The sequence below is a fragment of the Melanotaenia boesemani genome, chromosome 6 (assembly GCF_017639745.1).
Source record: "Melanotaenia boesemani isolate fMelBoe1 chromosome 6, fMelBoe1.pri, whole genome shotgun sequence".
Taxonomy (NCBI): domain Eukaryota; kingdom Metazoa; phylum Chordata; class Actinopteri; order Atheriniformes; family Melanotaeniidae; genus Melanotaenia; species Melanotaenia boesemani.
Window position 1 is genome coordinate 31,928,166 of NC_055687.1, and position 20,388 is coordinate 31,948,553.

Genomic DNA, 20,388 nt, shown 5'->3' on the forward strand with positions numbered 1-20,388 from the left:
TCTTAATTAAGAAAAACACCAATAGCGTGAAAAATCTGCTTATGGTACCTGAATCCTAATTAGCTAAATAGTGAGGGGAAGGGGAAATCACATTCCAGTAGCCCTAGAAATGAACTCAGAGCTGATAAAAATGAACTAACTAGCCTTGCATAAATCGAAGCTGGGGAGAAAGTGTACCATCATTATGGCTAAGACAATATGCAAACTATCTTCAAAGAAATCAAATTGCCGGAATGTTTTCATTTGCATGTATTAACCATTAACATAATGAGGAGAAGTGACATTGGACCCGGATTGTGTGTCTGTTCGGATTGATAACTCTGCTGCATCTGCAAATAGTCTCCTCTGCAAAATTATGCTAGCAGTCAAATCAGTGTTGAACTGTGGAGGGAGAAGGATGGAGAGAGAGGGAGAGAACGACAGAGACACACACATAGAGGGGAGGAGAGACAGAAAGGGGAGAGTGGAGGCTTTTCCCTTTTTTTTTTTCTTTTCGTTTTATCAGAGAGCTCTGTGCAAACCTGCTGCAGTGTTGAATCGGAGCCATCATCCTCTGACAGCTATCCTTAAACAGGAAGGTGCCGCGAGTCATTGTCTCTAAGGCTTTGTGGAAAGCTGCTGTGTATTTGTGTGTGTGTGTGTGTGTGTTTGGGGCATAGACACACACGAGGATGTGCCCATGTGGCTGCTAGCTGGAGACAGACCTCGAGTGGGCACACTTCACACCCCCCCCCCCCCACCTTCCTTCTCGCGCATATCGGACACATGCACCCACACGCCTGCACACAGACTCATGCATACATGTGTCAACTCCACTACATCCCCCTGCCCCAACACTTCCAACACACACACACACACATCGGAGTGCTTCCAGGATACCAAAGGCTCACTTATCTGTTCTGTAAAGACTCACCATGGCCCACATTGGCGAGTTGGCGGGCAACCAGCCAAATCCACTGTGTGTTCTCCACTGCAGGCGTCATGCAAAACACTGAACTGTCTTCAATATTCATAATAATTTTTTTTTTCTTTCCAGCATGCTATTTCCCAGGATCAGCCTCTTAGGTCAAATTATTCAATTAAGTGTCTGTTTATTACTGATACCAAAGCTGGGTGGCGGTTCTACTTATCACCTTTTTTGCAGATTGGTGTTCTTGCAGAATACCACAGTAAAGATTGCCTTGGCTGTAATTAAAATGGCACAGGGACAAATTTGGCACCAGGCTAAAGACATGGGGAAATGAAGGAGGAAGGGGGAAATTGCAGAGGCCACATTCTGTCAGAAAGTCGAGCCCGTAAAGCAGCAAAATTATTGTCAGGGTACTAATGTGCACCACAAAGGAGCAGGTAAAAAGGATATATATATATATATATTTATATATATATATATATAAAAGGAAAGATCTCTGCCTTGTTGTGAAGTTTTGTCATCATGGTGCATTTGTGTGTAGAAAAATGATCAGGAAATAAGGATGTTCTTTGTGAATCTCTTTGAAGCAAGTAAACAGGAGTCAGTGGTGATTTGTGTGGCGGAGTGGTTTCTGTTTAGACGTCCTAAATGCCAGCCGGGCTAGCATCCATCCACAGGCCTGTGTGTTTGATGAGCTATTGGCAGGCTGTGGGGACACGTGTTCCCGTGCCTCGTGGCAAACATACCTTTCAGCGTCTTTGACTCCACAAGCCTGTGTGTGACTTCTCAGGAAAAAAATATGAAAGAAATCAAAGCGCCAATAAGCTGAGGGTGTTAAGCCAGAGAAGGGAAGAGAGAAAAAAATAGAAAAAGAAAAGAAAGACCTGAGCGACTTTGGATTTTGACAGAATCTTCATGTGCTCCCTGACAAAAATTTGCATTGTTATCACAGATAACTGGTGATGTTTTTACTTGGTTGTACATTTTTTTGTGAAATATGTAAAATGTAAACCGAGCCTCTAACGATTCCCTTAATGACGCGGATCTTGCTTTTCTCCCCCGGATCGCGTCTTAGCGGGCTTCTCAGTGCGGGATGTCTGATATCTGAATATTAAAAGGGAGTTTCAAGCTCATCTGCAAATGTGATTTGCACATATCACACTTCTGCAGTCGTCAAGCTGCTTCATCGCCAAGCTTCTGAGCAAAGAAGGCTGGGGAGGGGAGGGAGAAAAAAAAGAAAAAGAAAGATGCACATATGGGTTGCTATTGATGTATTCCATTTCTGACCTAATTTAAATCCCTGCCAACAAGCTCATATGCATACTGTACATTTGCTAAATTACAGAATGTAAACCTAGCTTCCTCACGGAGACAGGTGTAAACATCAATGTTGTCATAATGCACCACCAGTAAATATGATAATCACACCATGCTGCAATGGAGCACAAAATAATTTGGACATCATTTTGATGCCTGAGGGGCCCAGGGGAATGCCCTCCAGAACGAAGGTGGTCCATTGACATGCTATACACGCCAAGATATAATTATGGCTGCCTGTCTTTGTTCTTCCCGAGCTTCCTCTCAGAGCACTAGTAATATGCTTGTGATATTTTGGTATTCTTTACGAGTGAGTTATTCTCTGTGGACTTGAGTATTACACGGTGTGTAAATGAAGATGCGAATGAGCTTTTCCACTGCCAAATCCCAAAGTTCAGAAATTGTTAGTGTAGCATCGTAGCAGCAAAGTTGATGCTGTTAGGAGGAGGAGCTTATCCTGTGAAAAGCTTGATTTGGAATGTTATTTGGGATCCTGACACATGGTGACTCCTTTTCCTCTAGATTTACGGTTCCCGCTCTCGGTGTCATCTCCGGCTATCTGTGTGGGACTTTTCACTGATAATAAGGGGCAGTGCCAGAATATCTTTAGGGTATGCAGCGTGTCGGAGCTGCGGTTTGTTGTCATGATAATCCCCCTCATTTGTAATGTCGGGATCAGCAGGTTACGGCTCTCCACTTGCCTGCCATGTCAAGACTTGGGACTGTTGAGGTGGATTGTCATTTCTGAAGCAATATTTTGACAGCGCCTTCACTTTACTCGTATGCTGCGGCTCAAAGGTCAGAGCTGTGCCACTTCCATTTACTGTGTGTGAACACTCAATCCCTGAGGAGCTCTCTACATCCTCCCTGCCTCAGTCTGTGACACACACATACTTACACACTGCCTCTCACTATTTAGCTTGCTTGTTTTAGGAGATAGATGTCAAGGCTAGTCCCACACAGAGCTTTGCAGCACCCAAACTGAGGGGCAATTACAACATATAAACACTTAAAATACAGTAAAAAACAGGGGGGGGCTGAATAATTTGCCTTTTTTTCTAATTAGTGTATCTCAGACAGCCACAGCCCCGTCAGTCACCGCTGTTCTCACCTACCTCCTATCACACACACTGCTTGGTATTTTTTTTTAAAATAGTCTTGTGTGATTGCTGCAAAAGCACAATGTCTCAATGGTGTAGCTGTCATCCATTTTCCTGTGTGCTCAGTGCCACCCTTCGCACACAGAGGCAGGTTATGTCAACCAAATAAGGCACTTGTCAGTAACACAAAAAGACATTGTTGCTGGTCCATTGTTACCTCCTCTGCCAGCTATCATATAGAAAGTGATGGAGTGACGGTGTTTTTGGAGCGCCGCACTGCTCCTGTACCCCGAGGGTATTATGGGTATAAATCTCCCTCGCACAGTTCTGCTCCAGGCCGGGGGGAGCATCATCATTAGCTGCAGCAGATGGAGGGGCTTCAACGCTGGTTTTCCTCCCTCTGCTGTCAGAGTGTACTGCTGGAATCTGATTTGATACAATGCGAGTGGATGGAGGGGAGCAACAGCAGAGCCCAGGGAATGAATGATGAAATCCACATGAAATCAAGTGAAAGCTACAGTACACACTTAGCCCAGGAGGCTGATTCATCATTTATTTGTGAAGTGATGATAACGGAGCTTTGGTTAACTACTGCATCTGTTCACATGTTTATGTTTATGGCGATGTCTGGAAATGTTTGTGGGAATATTAATGGTAAAGCTCAATAAAAACTAATGCAGCTGCTTTGAGAATCAAAAATAAGCAAAGAATTTTAATTTTTACTTCTTTTTTTAGTCTATCAAATGTTTATATCTAAGCTTCGACTGCAGGCTTCATCAAACAGTGCCAAGGTCTTGTTTTGATCTTTGGGACATTTTTGTAGATGGAAAATAATCCAGCTAGTTAAGAGAACAGCAAGTGATCATTGTAGCTGTATAACTAACATTTATTGATGTTAATTCCATGGTTTGAACTTTTGCATTTGCTTTAAAAATAGCAAGTCCAAGCCACAGTTTTAAATATTTCTTTGTCAATAGACCAATAAATGTCTCAAAAGACTAAATAAGTTCTTGTTTATGTCCTGATCCATAATTCAGTGAATGGAAAACTTTAATATGATTAATTAAACTGTAAGAGACAACAGTTTTAACATCATTTCAAGCTAATCAGAGCAATCATTCATCAATGAGGAGTATTTATCTCCAGCAGTCTCCAGCTTTTTACTGGTGCAGCAGAATTTCTCTACGTATTGTGGGCCTGCTACCCAGGGAGTGTGTAGTGTGTGTGTGCACTCTGAAGCACTGGCAGAATCCTAATCGTCCAGCAAGAAGCACATGGCCAGATCAAGAATTAGGAGGGAGGCAGAGTAGGGGAGGCATGGGGTGGGGTGGGGAGGTGGAGGAGAAAAAGCCCATCTCGCTCTGTGTTTTAAAGGACAGTGCTTTGAATGTCATTTGACAATTTCCTTTTAATTAGAACTAATTTACAGAAAGATGCCCACCAGCTAATCTTTACAGGATAATTAACTTCTATTTTCTTTACTTTTAATTAAAAAGTGGAAAAGATTTAGCTGATCCATAAAGAATTGTTCTTTTGAAATGTTCATCAGACTTCACACTTCTTTTGGCATTGGTAATATTTAGATCCTATCTGCTGCTCACAGTCTCTGCTGAGTTATTGCAATGATTCTTTCTCCCCTTATCCAGGGTATTAAGAAGTGGAACTATCAATAGTAGAAATAGGAACCAGAGGCAAATTAGAATTGAATTAATGAAGAATTTATTGCTAAAGGAACCCCCCACCCCTCCCATCCCTCATAATACTGAAATGAAATTGACATCTTAGATATATCCATTTCATAGAAATTCCTTGATGGAGAAATATTGTTTTATCTACATTATTTGATGCAGTAATCAGGCGTCCTTTTAAATTCTTTGAAAGGATTCTCAACTAAACGCTAATTGTTGCAGAGGCAGTTTCAGCATTTACAATATTGTGGCTCCAGCTCCTACAGGCTAGCAGGCCAGTAAATGTGATGAATATTTTAGCTTTTTAGGTTAAACAGCAGCATCTTAAGAAGCACTTAAGACACAGTCAAATTCTCTGTGCTTCTGCAGAACATAAACTCTCTCAGCCTCATCACAGCTACTAGAAAAAAGTACTTTCTTGCCACTGCTAGCACCTTCCAACAGACTTTACTTAGTGGAGATAAAGTGAGCCAATATGAGGTGAGCGTGCTGTAGACAGAGCCTCCACTCATCTGCAAACGAGCCAGTGGCTGAAGATGGATGCCCCCACTTAACCATGATAGCTCCCTGGAGGAGCCTCACTCAATGGCTTCATTAAAAGTGAATGTTGTAGTGAAAAGCTTGCTTATAAACCAGTAATTAAGACCACACATATTTTACCTGCTTTGTTTCAGTTGTCACCTCCAGTGTACAGGCACATGGTTAACTTATATTTCCTTATAAGTAGCAGAATGACACTAATAAATCACTTAGCCTGTGCAACAGGAAGGCGTACTGTCCAATTTAACCGCTTTTTATTCCCGTCACTGCACCTACAAAGCAAATGTTACACGTCGATATGGGCATTAACTAAGCCCGTATTACTTGGAGGGTTGGCTTTGTGGTTTTCACTGACTCCACGTTGCACCAGTGTCCACTTGGATGTGTGTGCGTCTGTTTCTGCAAACTCTAGAGAGGCAAGGAAAGTGAGTAGAGTGAAGCAGGACCCAGCTAACTCCACAGAGAAACCGGCTGGCATCTGCTGAAGCCCTCGGGCATGCTCAGAGGTGCCTCCAGCATTTTAATGGCATAGTCAAATGCCAGCATGTTTTCATGCCATTCCAATTCAAATTCATTGGATAAAGAAGTGAGAGCATGTTATTCCCCTTCAACGGTCCAGACAGGAACACTGGGCGCAACAACACAGAACTTAGCAACTCTGCAAACACGCTAGGATCCAACGTTGTGTCTGATTGGAGTAAGATACCCAACCAGAATCATGTTAACAGCGTTAACAGTGAAATGAGAGCATTGAATTATATTTTTCTGGGTGTGTCTCAAAATCGCCACACAAAGCTGACATGTAAACATAGCGAAGCATCTAAAGCCATGACTTCATCACATTGCATTTAGTTGCCTTGTCATCTTTTGCCCTGCAGCCTCAGAAAAGAGTGTTGTTTTTGTGTGTTTGTGTGTGCCCCTCCACCTTCCCTCCCCCTTTCACCACAATTTCCAGATGAGTTTCGGTGCTGAGTTTTCAAGCAGTTTGTTGACTGTTGATTGTAACTGCCCAAATTTAGGAAGGCAGCCATTTCTAATCATGAGAATTACATTGCTTAGCAACCGGAAAATCAAGTTAAACAATACCATCGCTTATTCTTGGTCACAGACTGCAGCTCTGAGAACACATCAGTCTCCAGTGAAGCTGCTCCACACTCCTCCCAGCACACACACACTCACTTGACACACAAACAGCCATTCACAGACAATATAGAAGTTGTAATTTACTTTTGACTTGTGTTGCAGCATTAGCTCCACATTAAGTTTGATCACAGAGTGTACAAGTAAGAAAAGACTCTGTTTTTTTGTTACATTTATCCCATCTGAAAAAGGATGTTTGAAATAAAATGTTCCTTTGAGGCTTCCTGCAGCATATGAAGCTATTAAGAGTTGCATAAATGGTATCTATTTCATTACGGTGATCAAGGATTAAATTAGAAGCCTGAGCCCTGTAACGTATACACGAGGTCTCCTCCAAGGCTGAGGAAGCCCTCTGCTTCCCAAAGGTCATTAGAGCTGAGGAGAGAGTATGGCCCCCAGTCTCTACTTGCCTCTCTACACTTTCTCCTCCTTCTCATTTCTTTTCTTTCTCAGCCTTCCCAACCTAGCCGTCAAGATTAGACTTTTTTTCTATTCTATTTCCACCCTTCAAGTGTTTGTCCGTTGTTTTTTTATTCTCCAGCTCAAGGGGTAAACATACAAATGTGTATCTAAAGCTACCTGCCTCAAAGCATAGAGGTTCTTGCAATATAAGAAAGTTTATTCTTCTCTTTTTGTAACATCCCCTCTGCAAAAGTTTGCATGTCTCCACCCAAAAGTAAGGAAAGGCCCCAGCATCAGTGTTGGCACAAAGGATCGGGCACGAGGAGCGGAGTTGGCAGGGGTTGAACCGTGTGGCCCTGTTTGGATTTTAGGGCCGCATTATGCATTCATCTTTAGTCTCAGGTGCTACGTTTTATCCCCAGGCCAGCTTGGACACATTTTCAATGGACCTTTTGGATGAAAAACTGTATAGGTGGGTGCAAAAATGATTTCCATGCTTATAGAGATCTGCCGCTTTGTTCTGTCAGATTCAATTACCTCACCTCTAATTAGGGAGCTATAGAGGAGGCTGGGCTTGTGATCCACACATCACACTGTGGAGTCTGCTGATAATGTGAGGTATCGCTATCACAGCCCGACCACAAGCTCCCCACATTGCGGACGGTTGAAAAAGCATGCCATGAAATTAGCAGTCACTCATACAGTTTTTGCACATACACACATATTTCCTTAGAGCTCTTTTTTTTCTCTCTCTTTCTTTTTTTAAGTGTGAGCTTTGGAGGCAAGGTGGGCACATCATTTTTTCCATATTCTGTTTTAGTCCACTGAGATACAGACTCTAGTGCAATGTATTTTCCTGAAAGATATGCTATTTCTCCACCTCTATCCGCACTCCTCTCTTCCCTGCTCCCCTTCCTCTGTGACTCATTAATCCTCTGTCCATCATATGGTCTCAGAGTATCACCCCATTTTATAGACTCAGTGGGGGCATTACCATATCCCTCTCCAGAGCTCTACTCCGCATGGCCGATCCCTATCAGACAGAGGCCATGCCATGAACAAAAGAGCCACTGTGATCAAGCCTGCATTCAGCTACCAATGTCTCTATTAGCATTGGCTGCTCCTGCTGCATGACTGTTTGAACAGGGCTGAGATTTCTCTCAGTATCGACAGAGAAGAGCCTGATGAATGCAGATGATACAGTTGAGGGCAGAGGGTGTGGATGACAGGGCTGCCTGGGTGCAGGGATACCTGGACACTCACCCTGATTGAGAGGAAGTTCAGAAAGAGTGCACTGTCCTGAAACATCCTCTTAAAATAAAGCAGATGTCACTCTACAAACCTAGTCTTTCATTAGAGATGAAAACAAATGAATAAGTAGCAGAAAGACTGGACTGCAAAGCTGTCACACTTAAGGTTGCAGATAATTATTGCATTACAGCAGCTACTAATTATTCTGAGGATTATTTTTCATCCCAAACACTTTAATTATTTGGTCTATTGTTTCCTAAAGTGTCTGGATTGTGACCCCTTTAAAGTCATCTTGACCCTTCCTGTTTATACCAAATTATATAAGAATGAACATAGATTTGAAAGACTTCTGGAGACAAATCTAATGCCATTTTGGTTGATATAGTATGAAAAAAGGTTAGAAATGTGAGTAGGGAGTTTACCTATCAATGCCTTTGCATTTAAACAGCAACATGTGTATTTTTCTTCTGTGGTTTTGCGAAGACTGTCCTAAACAAGGTGCAATGGTTACTGCATGAGCCTGCACCTGTTATAAAGCATAATGCAGCATGAATGTGTATACATATGAATAACATCACCATAATCCAATATGAAGGGAAAAAAAGCTCAGGTCAAAAATACACACTTCAACTCCTTAAGCATTGTCAAATTGCATGTTTTTTCTCACCAAATGTACAGTAAATATTTTTCTTTCCTCATGGCTGTTTAAACATTGTTTGCCTCATCACTTCAGCCCCTATATTGGCCACCTTTGAGAAATAGAACTTGAAAATGGCCTGTATGAACACAACTAAGTGTAAATTCAGATCCCTACATCTACACACAAACTCACACCATAATCAGTGTTAATAATGAACACGCCACTGAACGCACACTGTGTTGTTTTCCACAATGAAGTGAAATGCAGGCACTCTCTCGGCCGGTGTCGTTGGCCATCTGAACTCCAGAGGAGGCCTGATAAGAACGGGTAGAGGCAGCAGACATTCCTCTGGCCCAGTTCGTCAGCAGACCCTATAGAAATGCACCGACAAGCGTGGGTCACACAGTGAATGTGACAGGATTTTAAACAGTACACAACTAAATATAGCAGGAACACCACTATCAGAAAATGAGTTAGGAGTGTGGTGCTGGTCGTTTAGAAAGTCATTATTCTTATCATTGCTGTCTCTGAAATAATTTCAGGTCTCTCCATGCAATGAATACTGTATAATAAACTAAACATGTGAGGATGCAAACAAACTTAAGTAATCTACGTGGTCCTCAAGAAGTAGCCATCAGGCAGTCTTTAACGTCCCAGACTGGGTGGAATATTTCATTTTTCCATATTCAGTAAGGCCTCCAGTATCTCTATCAGTTTGAAAATGCTCCATTTAGTTACTATCTGTTAGAGTGGGGAAGTGAGATGCCCTTATTCTGAGTCTATTAAACCTCAATTCTATCTGATCTTATCTACCTAATCTTTGTGTCTTATTGACCATGAAGTTTATCTTTAATCTCTCTTTACCCCTTATTATCGCACAACACTGTAGGTCTATTTTCTGTGGTGCAATAGTGCTGCTGTATTTGCTAGCAACAGAGGAAGAATCATTTAGTTGTACACACGGTTCTCATTCAGCTGTGTAATGGAATGTGTGCAGACCGTGTGTATAGAAATGTATTTCCCCCCACTTTCGTTCACACTGTCTTCATTTGCCTTGGCAGGAGCTTTTAACGCCAGTCATCCAGCCTCCCCTTGATACTGCGATATTTATCTCTCAGTATCATCTTAAGCGATGGTAGACTCATCGAGTCACTTCACGCCTCACTTCACTCCTCTGCAAATCAGCAGAAGGCATCAGATAGGATCATAAAACTGTATCCTAATTTAAAAGCGGCACTCGGCCTCCACAGTGTCTATTAGAGATCTGTGCGCTAATTCTTTTCATGTCCGGGGCTCCTGCAGATGTTGGCTTCTACAAAGGAGTAATTTATAAGACTAATGAAAAGCGCAAGCAGTTTGTGGACATCAGGGGGGTCTTTTTATGAGGCTCTGAGTGGGGAAGAAAGAGAAACAGGAGAGGCACACCAGCCCCACTTTCTGAGCTGAAATTATTGCTTTATTAAAGCTGAGGGGTTTCACTTCTGATACAATAGAGCAAACACACTGAAAGGTGTGGAGAGGATACAAATGGGCTCTGTTTGAGCCCCACAATGATGCACAAGAAGCTGCAACATAGCTCAAGTGTGACAAGCTAAAACAGACACAACCGCTTTTGAACTTGCAGGATAGCACCATTTTTGAAACGCTTGTTCACACAACTTAAAAAGAAAGGGGTTTTTCTGAATATGCTGCAAGACTCCTGCCTTATTTCATACATACACTAACCCCTAAACAAGAAGTGTTTTTTCTCCATCTATGCTTTGAATTGGTAATTCCCATGTAGACAGTGCAGACATGTTTTGGTGAGACAGAAGGGTGTGCGAAATCCACATTATCTTAATAACATTCAAATGCCGGGTGAGATGTTTTTCAGAACTAATACAATTCAGGTAGCAGTACAGTAATTCCATCAGCACCCTTGATTGAAGCAAAAATGGTAATATGCAAATACCAAAAGAGATGTACAGCTACAAGCAAAACTCTGAAATCATTTAGATTTAAAGAAATAATATTGCACAGAGGGGGAAAAATTAATCACACGGAAAAGTGTCTCCTTTAAGATTGCACTGGTGTATTACCCGGAGGCATGGAATGTAAATGGAAAATCAACATTGTACCCTGTGATAAGGCTAACAAATTAATAAAAGTATTTTCTTTCCTCCTCCCGTGCTGATGCCTGTATGAAAAGTCTGGAAAGGATCTTTTTTTTTCACCCCCCCCCCCCCCCTTCCTTCCTTCCATCTGTGTGAGGTTTTGTTTTGCAGGTAGCAGGATTAACATCAACGCTCACCTTGGCTGCATGTCAACGTGTTTTGCTGAAAGACACAGTCACAAAGGGCTTTTATTCAAGAGCTACAGTGGAGAGACTTTTTGAAATGTTCTAGTGAAATAATCTGTTAATTGACATGGCTTTATCTGTGCCTGAGCCGAACATCTGAGCATTCGTGCAGCTGTGTTTGGAGCTGCATCTGGATAAAGAAGCAAAAAGAGGCAAAGAGAAGCCTGGAGGATGTGATGAAACTGCTGAACATCTTCCTGTGTGTGCATGTGCGTGTCTGTGTATAAACCTGTTTTTGTGTGTGTGCTCCCTCAGGTCCTTTGGAGGATGGCCTGGAGGAAGAAGAGGAGGAGTGCATCTCTGAGGAGAACGAGCTCTTGGCCAAAGATGAGTTCTCGGTGGAAGAGAACTTCCAGGCCGAGTTTGAGACCGAGAACATGGGCTGCGAAGACATGGACTACTTCTGCAACAAAGGTGAGGACCACTTACTCGCTCAAAACCCAAACTCTAAAAGTTGTTTACCACAAGTGCAGGACTCAGTGTTTCTGATACCTAATACGGGACAATATGTTTCACAAAATTGGTGCCAGGCATAGAGAAAAATAAATAATAAAACCCTGCCAATTACATCTCTGCATGTTCAAATCAAGCCTGGCAGGACTTGTATCCATTTTAGGATTTCTCTTGCGTTGCTGCCTGACGTTGAAGTCATTCATTTTGATATTTGATCCCAGCAATCCACCCAAGAGCAGTGGTTTGATCTGAGAGGAAGATGGCATGAGCAACACTGGCTCTCCCTCTGTGATAGTGCTATGAAGGTGTTGCTGTGGTACACCAATGCACTGGAGAGCGTGGCGCTATCCTTTGAGCCGGAGCTGAAGCTCAGCGAACACTCAGCAGCACCTGCTACTGCTCGGAGGTCCAGCACTATAAAGCGCTGCGGCGTCGCCAAATGCGCTCGAGTCCTCTTTGAACTCCAATTCAATTAGATTGCCTCTTTGTATGTTTGTTTCATTTCAGTCACACCTTGCCATCACAGGAGCTAATTTGTGGTCTGCTTCAGGTTACAGTGTGAAGATGACAGACTTGTTCCGCCTCCCCCTTCCCCCCCCCAAACACCTTTAACGCCTCCACCCATACCCACCTCTTCCTACCCTCCGGTCGCGTGGCTGCTGCTACCCCAGGTGTCCCCCACTCCTACTGGCACCGGGATGCCATAAATTTGACTTTTTAATGAAGAACCAATGCTTTGAATGTCTGCCTCGTCTTTCTCCTTTCAAAGGGAAATTTGTTTAGAATTATTTCTTCACACTTCTAAACTGATGTGCCTCGTGGGATTACATTATTCAAGAAAAAATAAATCTTTCATGTTTCAGGTAGGCTATGCCCCAGTAATCGTATCAATAATTTTTTCCTTTTGTTCTTTGGAAAAAGTTGAACGGCGCAATTGTTCAGAAATTGCAATTACCAGCAACGCCTCGGTTGTTTTAGCCTTTGTCTACTTCATAAAGCATCCTTACCCAAACTTCAAAGTACAATGCATGGTCCTGTAATAACCCAGCAGCTATGAATGAGATGGAGCAGTCGCAGTTACGGCATGAAGAAAAGTACAACTTTTCAAAAAAGAAAAAAAAAATCTTCAAAGAACCTTGTGACAGCCATTTTTTTCATACTTTGTTTTGGATAAAACCATGTGAGGAACTGGGGCTCAAATCTCCTTTCCATGTTTATGAATAAAGTCAACACAACGTAGCAATCCCAAACGTCAAGTACTACTTTTTATGGCTGCTGGTAATCTGTTTCTTGTCACGCACAAGCCTTACCAGTCAGATTTTTTGTATTACTCTGATATCTAAGCCTACAGTAGCTAAGTCTCCCATTGCCTCCTAAGACCCAAGTGATGTACTATCCGCTATTTCTTTTTTCCATGTGGCAAATTCTCTGCAATCTTCAGGTGTAGCCATTTTCCCCATGATCCCTTCCTCAATTAGATCTGTTTAAAACTAATGTCATAGTGGCTTAAATTTACCCCACTTATGTGAAACGGCCGTGAATTAAATAGGACGCAATCCTGGCGGCATTAAATGGTTTAAGTGTGTTATTCCTCGACTATAGGAGGAAAAAGAGAGCCCCCCCCACCTCCCTTGATTAACTAAACCCTCTCAAATGTGATGGCATGCTGTAATTAGCCCTGTGTGGACTTGAACGTGGGTTTTAAAGCAGCCACTCATCCCATGGCCTTTATCTTCTGCTGCTTCCCGGAGAATAAGGTCTCCCGTGTAAGGTTCCTCCACTGAGCAGTGACTCTCTGGTCTTAGCTTAGCCTTGTATCTGTGTAGTCACTCTCTGAAATGGGCTTGTCAGGGGGACCTAAAACCTCCATTAAAAGTTTCAGTCTATAATAGGTATTAAAAAGCTGTAGGAACACAAAGAGGGGTACCAATTTTCATTAACATATGAAGCACTTATTAACTTTGATCAGAGTGCGGTGAAGTAGCAAAGCCGCTTAAAGGCGCAAAGGTCAAGAAGTTGAATGCCACCAAAGACTCAGCCATTTGCCTTACCCTTGCAGAAAAGGGAGTCCCCAGATAAGTGTGCAGAGCACCTTGACGTCCCATCTTGGTCTGAGGCTGAGGAACCTCTACATTTGGTGATGGTTGACTCTAAAACCTGGTGTTTTTGTTAAGTTTAGAAGATGCTGTTTGTATTCCAATCAGTCCTGAACCAGTGATCATTCACCAGATCCCCTCAAAATAGCTCTTATAGTAATTTGTGTTATGACATTAAAGATTCAATTCTCTACTGATTCACAAGAAAACATAACAAGATTTGGCATCAGCAAAGCAAACTGTGCACCAAAGAAAGGTCTAGAATTAAGCTTTGCCTTACCTTATCAGATAACTTAAATGACTAATTATCATTATTACACCATCATCTTCAATAATAGCAAGATATGAGCAGCACCATGTCAGTTACACTCTGAAACAAGCTGGAAATCAACAGAAGCGCCCCTGTAGAGAATAAACATCTTTTAATATACATGGCATTTTAGAGGAGGCCTGTCTACCTTTTAAAAGCTCAGTGAGGGAAAAAGACTCCTCTAAAGAAATAACCTGGCCTCTCTCTTGCGATTAAATATGAATTTTACTTTCTTCCCCCAAACAACTTCTCAATTTCCCATTTATGGCGTTCTTGTCCTCAGTAGCCCACAGGTGAACACACACACTCTGTAGTAAAGATTTATTCTCCGTGACAAACTCTGGCTCTATAATTGTAAGAAAGATGCCTTTTTTCTGGTGGTGTCTATTTTATTTATTTATTTTTTTTTTTACTGAAATTGTGAAATTTCACCTTGCTGTTTCACCCCCTCTTTTTATTGTTGGCTATCTGTGAAGTTCAGCACAGGGTGTTGCCACAAGCTGTTCCCTTTGAGCGTTCCAAGTGTTGCCTGATGACAAATGACTTCCTTTCTGAGCTCTGACAGTAAATTTACATGTCATTTCACGTGTCTTATTTCTTCAGTGTAAGAAAGCTTTTTGGGAAGTCACATTACATGACTTTTTTCCCCCTTTTCTTTCAGCTCAAACAGCTCGATTCTGTTGTAACAGATGTTTATGTGTCGGGAAATACCGGATGAATGTGAACTTTTCTGCACTGTTCTCTTCAAAAATGCAGAAAAATTGCAAACATTTTCTAACAAGTGATGACTGAAAGCCAGCGCTGCGTGCCCAGGACTTCACAAAGCAAATGAAAAAAACCACCTTGACCCTTCAAATATTCTCACAGTGTGGAATTTGACTCGATTTAGTAAGAGACATATAGCAGCAAGGAGAGAGTCGCAGAATTAATTAGTCTTTGTGCAACACAGAAGTCATCACAATCTCTAACATAGAAGGAAGATCTCCTTGGCTCTTTCACCACAGCTGCCTGTGCCCAGAATGGTAACTGTGGAATTTTAATGCACAGTTGATGCTGGAGAATATGGGGAAATGCTAATTTGTGGTGCGATAAGATGAATCAAGTCATCCCTTTAGCCCCATTTGACTCAGTGGAGGAAATTAATCATTAATGTTTGTTAAGTATGACAATCTAACTGGGCCAGATCTACATGCTCAGAGACTGAGGCAGAGTGAGATAAAGACCCGAGCTGCAGACAGGGAGGAAAACTGCCAGATTCTGTAATGATGGGAATTTATTGGCATTTAAAGAGACAGTGGCGAGGCATTTCACTAATAGCCTCCCTCCGTTGGAGTGCTGTGCCTGCCACAAATGGCATGTAATTCAAACCTATTTTTCAGATACCAGAGAAGTCTTAGAGCTATGCTTGACTTTGGTGGGAAAGGGTTGCATCCTTGAATTGACTTCATCTGTTGCAGCACAATCTGCATCAACAACCAAATATTCTGTATCAGCTGACTAGCACCACCACTGCTGGGGGGGACTTCTAACATCCTGAAAATCACTGCCAAGTGGAGGTGGGTTAGTCATCGAGCAGAGAATGCAGTCGCATATAGAACTGCAGAAGCCCATGCAAATACTTAAACATGACTTATACTCCATTTTTGGAAATTGCAACCAGTTTTTATAGTCAGTGGTCAGGATTAGAGCACTCTGAGCTTCTTAAAGTTGCACACAAGAGATTGACATTTTCAAGGGCTTTTTTAGCAGAGACAATGCTAAAAGGGAGAGAAAAAGCCAATATGACTTTGTTGCTACCTTGCTCGAGGAATTGTTTGTGTAAATCGCCTGTAAGCTTATTGACCTGAATGTGTGGCACGCTGCGTGTGACTGCGATTTGGCTAGAGAGCTGTCCTTTGATAGAGCAGCGATAGGGCTGATTTTAACAGCTCACTGGCTCCTCTTGCATGCCCGCCAACCCAGAACCCAGCAGGCCGCCTCCCCTCCCCAGCCCTCCCCGTCTCTTCTGCTCTCTTCAGTCTTCTCTCACTCAACCTTAAATATACCCATTTGGATGCACAGAGAAAGAACCCTAAGCCAGATGTAAATTATGATCTAGTCGATAATGTAGAGGATGATCATTGACAATCTGTCTCTTTGATAAGCCTGCAGAGGGTTTAGTTTCAAATGATGAAACAAGGCAGAGTCTCTATTACTTAGAGTGGACCTTTGCGAATGAAACGAAGCACCTCAATCAATCAGTTTCCATATCAGATAGATCAAAATTCTCCCGTCGTTTGTGATTATTAAAATGGCTCTCACATTTTTCTGAATTGCCAGCTTTTATCAAAGTGCACAGTAAGCAAAGGAGTGCAGCTCCAGCACTTCTTCCACTGCTGTGCTTTTTTTTCCAACTGACATTTGTGCAGGAAACTTCATCAAAGCCCTGTGACATTGTTCCCTGTGAGGTTGCCTGAGCGATTGTGTTTAAAATGCACTGCAAACTGTGTTAGATAGAAGGCAGAAAATCCTTAATCACTGCTTAATTAAGGAATCATCTTGTAGCTTCATTTCCCGGGCTGTAATTAAACACTTCCAATACGTTTCGTTACAGGGCTTAACATGTTCGCCTGAGATCAAGGTAGTGCCTTTAATGTTATCTCGCCAGCTTTTTTTAAACTCCGCTCCATTGGAAGGAACTGTTGATACACGCCTTTGTTATCCTCATCATAATACGAGCCTGGTATGCTAAAGAGGTTCTCCAGGCCCAACAATAAATAGTGGGGGGAATTTAGTTGAGTGGGCTCCTTGATAATATACTGGGAGTGAAGAGGAGTAGAGGGAAAATTGCCAGCCCAAGCAGACACTTGCATAAGCAAAACTGGGTCATAATGACCTCATGTACTGTAAGTAGGACAGTTCTGAAGACTTCCCTTCAGTATCACTTATTTTCCTCCGTATGTATCTCCTATTTTAGAGGGGGGCAGAAAGCTGACATCCTTTTGGCAATGTTTGCTGGCTTCTTTGAAGTGAGCCATGTCAGAAAAAAGCTAAATAAGCATGGTGTGTGTGCTTGATCTGGAGATTAACTTAACTGAGGATGGACAGTGCAGGAGTGAAATAGTGTGTGTCCCATGGCAGTTGTCACAGGAAGTGTGATAACTAAGAAATGTTTTTTTTTTTTTTTATGGAAGCTGTGGGGGTGAAAATCAGATACAGATATGGTAAACAACCAAAGAGGAACAGCATCAACTTTGGTGACGGGTATGATTTTATTATGGTCTGTATGACATATATATAACGATATATATATATATATATATATATATATATATATATATTCACATGCAAATCTGCATATCCCTCTCTTCTTTTTTCCCCTTGTAGAGTGTATGAAGTGTAATAATCCATCGTGGTAATCCTGGCCTGCCCTTGACCATTCACTATTAGGTTTCAAACATCAAAGGGATGAAAAAGATGTGGTGACAAAAGTGAGAGAAATGTTCCTCTACAAACCATCAACCACCACTACAAGCCCCGAGCAGGTTTGCTCTTAACTTGCCCGAGTTTGGAAACACACTGTGCAACCACTGTGTCAGCCACATTGGATTTATTTAGAGCATCACACTAGGGGCACCTACTAAGCACTGATTTATGTCCCTATAAACTTTAAGTGCAAACTGTGCTTACTGTTGACATGCAAAAATAGATTTTATTTTACAGTAAGTGCATCAAAGAGGGCTCAAGAAGAGTTCCCGCCGTTGTTACCGCTGCACACATTGAGGCAGCGTCTGGATAACTAGGTCTTTAAGCACTTGTGTCCTGAAGTGAGATACCCAAATATCCCATAGCACGGTCTGTGTGAGCTTCGACACTGTAAATCAGCCCTACATCCTATAACATGCATTCTAGCTCGCTCCACAATAGATCAAACGGTAATAAATAGCCACCTCTCTCCCACACATTGCTTTCCTTCCTGTTCCATGGGACTTCCTCCTGTCCCTGCAAACCCTCATGGGAACTCCTTTTACACAAAAGTGTGCAGCTGGGCCTGATGAGCTCACCGCAAATGTACATATACAAAGCTATACATACACAATGGTTCACATATTACAGGAAAGAGTTCTAAACCTAAGTGATTCTTCCTGGGAAACTATCCAAAGTCCATAAGAATCTAGACTTTGAAGGGGCAGAACAGTCCATAATGCAGTATTTAATTTAATTACGAGTCTGGATGTTAAATTTAGAGTCTTTTTCTTTTATTAAAAAAAAAGGTTTTCGTTCTTTTCACTGTCTCTGCCTTGCAGGAGAGGAAGACGGCAATCAAGAATCAGGAGAGGCGGAGATGGAGGGTCAAGGCGAGAAGAGCAGGCGTACCTCTGTGGGGCCGGAGGAGTGGGATGGTCCAAGTAAGAGAGGCCGTCACTAGTTTTACAAGAGAGACTCTGGTTGATTTATTTGTTGCTTAACTCCAATGCATGTTGCATCATTCATTAAGTCAAGACTAAGAAATAAGTCAAAAGTTGGAGCATATTATGTTGCAAGTCAGGTTAAATGTATTCAGAGCTGGCGTTGAGCTAACAGTAACATAAACAACCAAATGTCGATGCAGCTTTTCTGAGGAGTTTACAACAATAACTTCCTCAAAGTGATGGATAATACAAGATAGTTGCACAGCAATTACGGCTCAGCAATAGCCTGAACACACACTGCTGAACACACAAAATATCGCTCCCTTTAATGCATAAAATGACCTCAAGAATTTATTGCAGGTACATGAGTTTGACACAAAAAAGAGAGGTGGGAGGGGGGTAAAGGCAAGATAGAAAGGGAGAAAAAAGTGGATTTGGGCAAGTTGTGCTTGCTAGCTCAAAGCCCCCCAGGGTGTGTATTTTATACTGACAGTGAATCAGTGTTATCACACCTATCAGATAATGCATTTATCATTAAATTTCACATTTGCATTTAAATCTGGGGAAGGAAATGAGCATTGCTGGCTAAAGATAAGAGCGCTGCGACGACAGTAATAAACCATCACTGTGATCAGTCAGGAGACAGGGCTGAGGGGGTCAGCTCAGAACTATGGGGGCCATGACAAAAAGAAGGCATCACATGCTGGAAAAAAAAAAAAAACCTTTTGGGCGAGAATATGCTGAGCTTAAAAATACTGCTCTGAAAAGCAGGGATGGACGACTAACTGTATGACTGACTGTAATTATGCTTCCTCCTTTCCACTTAGACATGAGAGTGAGAATTAGGGGCTCAGAAACACACTGCTGGACAGGCAGATCAGAGGATGAGAGGGAAGACAGGAGGTTTATTTTTTTTTTTTTTGGAAGTTAAGTGTCTTACATATAGTGAAAATAGCTGAACTGCAAATAATGTGATGTGAGAGAAGATGCACTACAGAACCCACTACAGCACTAGTGGGCTCAGGTTATCAGAACACTGTATTTAAAACTGTCCTGCATTAAACCAAAAAATTGGTCTGGTTGCATGCAATCTATAGAAACAAGTTTTGGTATATTGCAGAAAAGAATGGTGTTGGAGGCACTTGCAATGGTAATCTTCTTATGGTGACCTCATATAGGGGCTCTTGTGATACTGGAGGTCTGCTTTTCTAGCTTTTAGTAAAAGAACTTGTGCTTCTTCAAATAATGCAAACAGCCTGCAAAAAATAATCAAAGGCACTCTACAGAGTTCATGCAAAAATGTTTTGAAAGCCAGTCATTTTCACACCAAAAATAAAAGAAAATGACCAATGCACTTCGACCAACTAGGTGTTCTTAGGGTCAATGCCTGTTGTCAGTTACACTTCTGTGTTGTATTCTACCATTGAGCTAACTGACAAACCATCTATTCATCAGTGTCTAGGCTTACTGCCCTGCAAAGAAGGAAAAAGCATCTAAATTAATAGAAGAGAAGGGAAGAAGAGGGGTGGAAAGGGGAATTTGGGCATTCAAACACTTAATCTCCTTTGATCTGCATTTTGTAAAATACAAATTAGACAAAATGAGAAAAATCTATTTCATTATTGAATTCAGGATATGCTGTAGCTTTCAGCTGTACAATACAAAAGGTTTATTGAAACAGCAGTCTTTTTAAATCAGGACCTTCTCTTATATCTTTCTCAATAACCCCCAAAACCACAACTTTTAAAATACTTGGATCCTCATACCCTATTTTCATGTAAAGTAGTACCACTGCATGATCTGCATTCTCTG

The 20,388-nt window shown here is 41.9% G+C and overlaps 1 protein-coding gene across 3 annotated transcripts in view; it reads left to right on the forward strand.

Moving 5' to 3' along the window:
• Positions 1 to 20,388, forward strand: part of zfpm2a (zinc finger protein, FOG family member 2a) — a 113,070-nt gene that overhangs the window by 18,965 nt on the left and 73,717 nt on the right. For 2 of the 3 annotated variants that reach the window (XM_041988389.1, XM_041988390.1), the window contains exons 2-3: positions 11,582 to 11,740; positions 18,472 to 18,573. In XM_041988389.1, coding sequence (XP_041844323.1) covers positions 11,582 to 11,740; positions 18,472 to 18,573 — 261 coding nt within the window. The remainder of the gene's footprint in view (positions 1 to 11,581; positions 11,741 to 18,471; positions 18,574 to 20,388) is intronic. The other variant, XM_041988391.1, reaches the window with a different exon arrangement.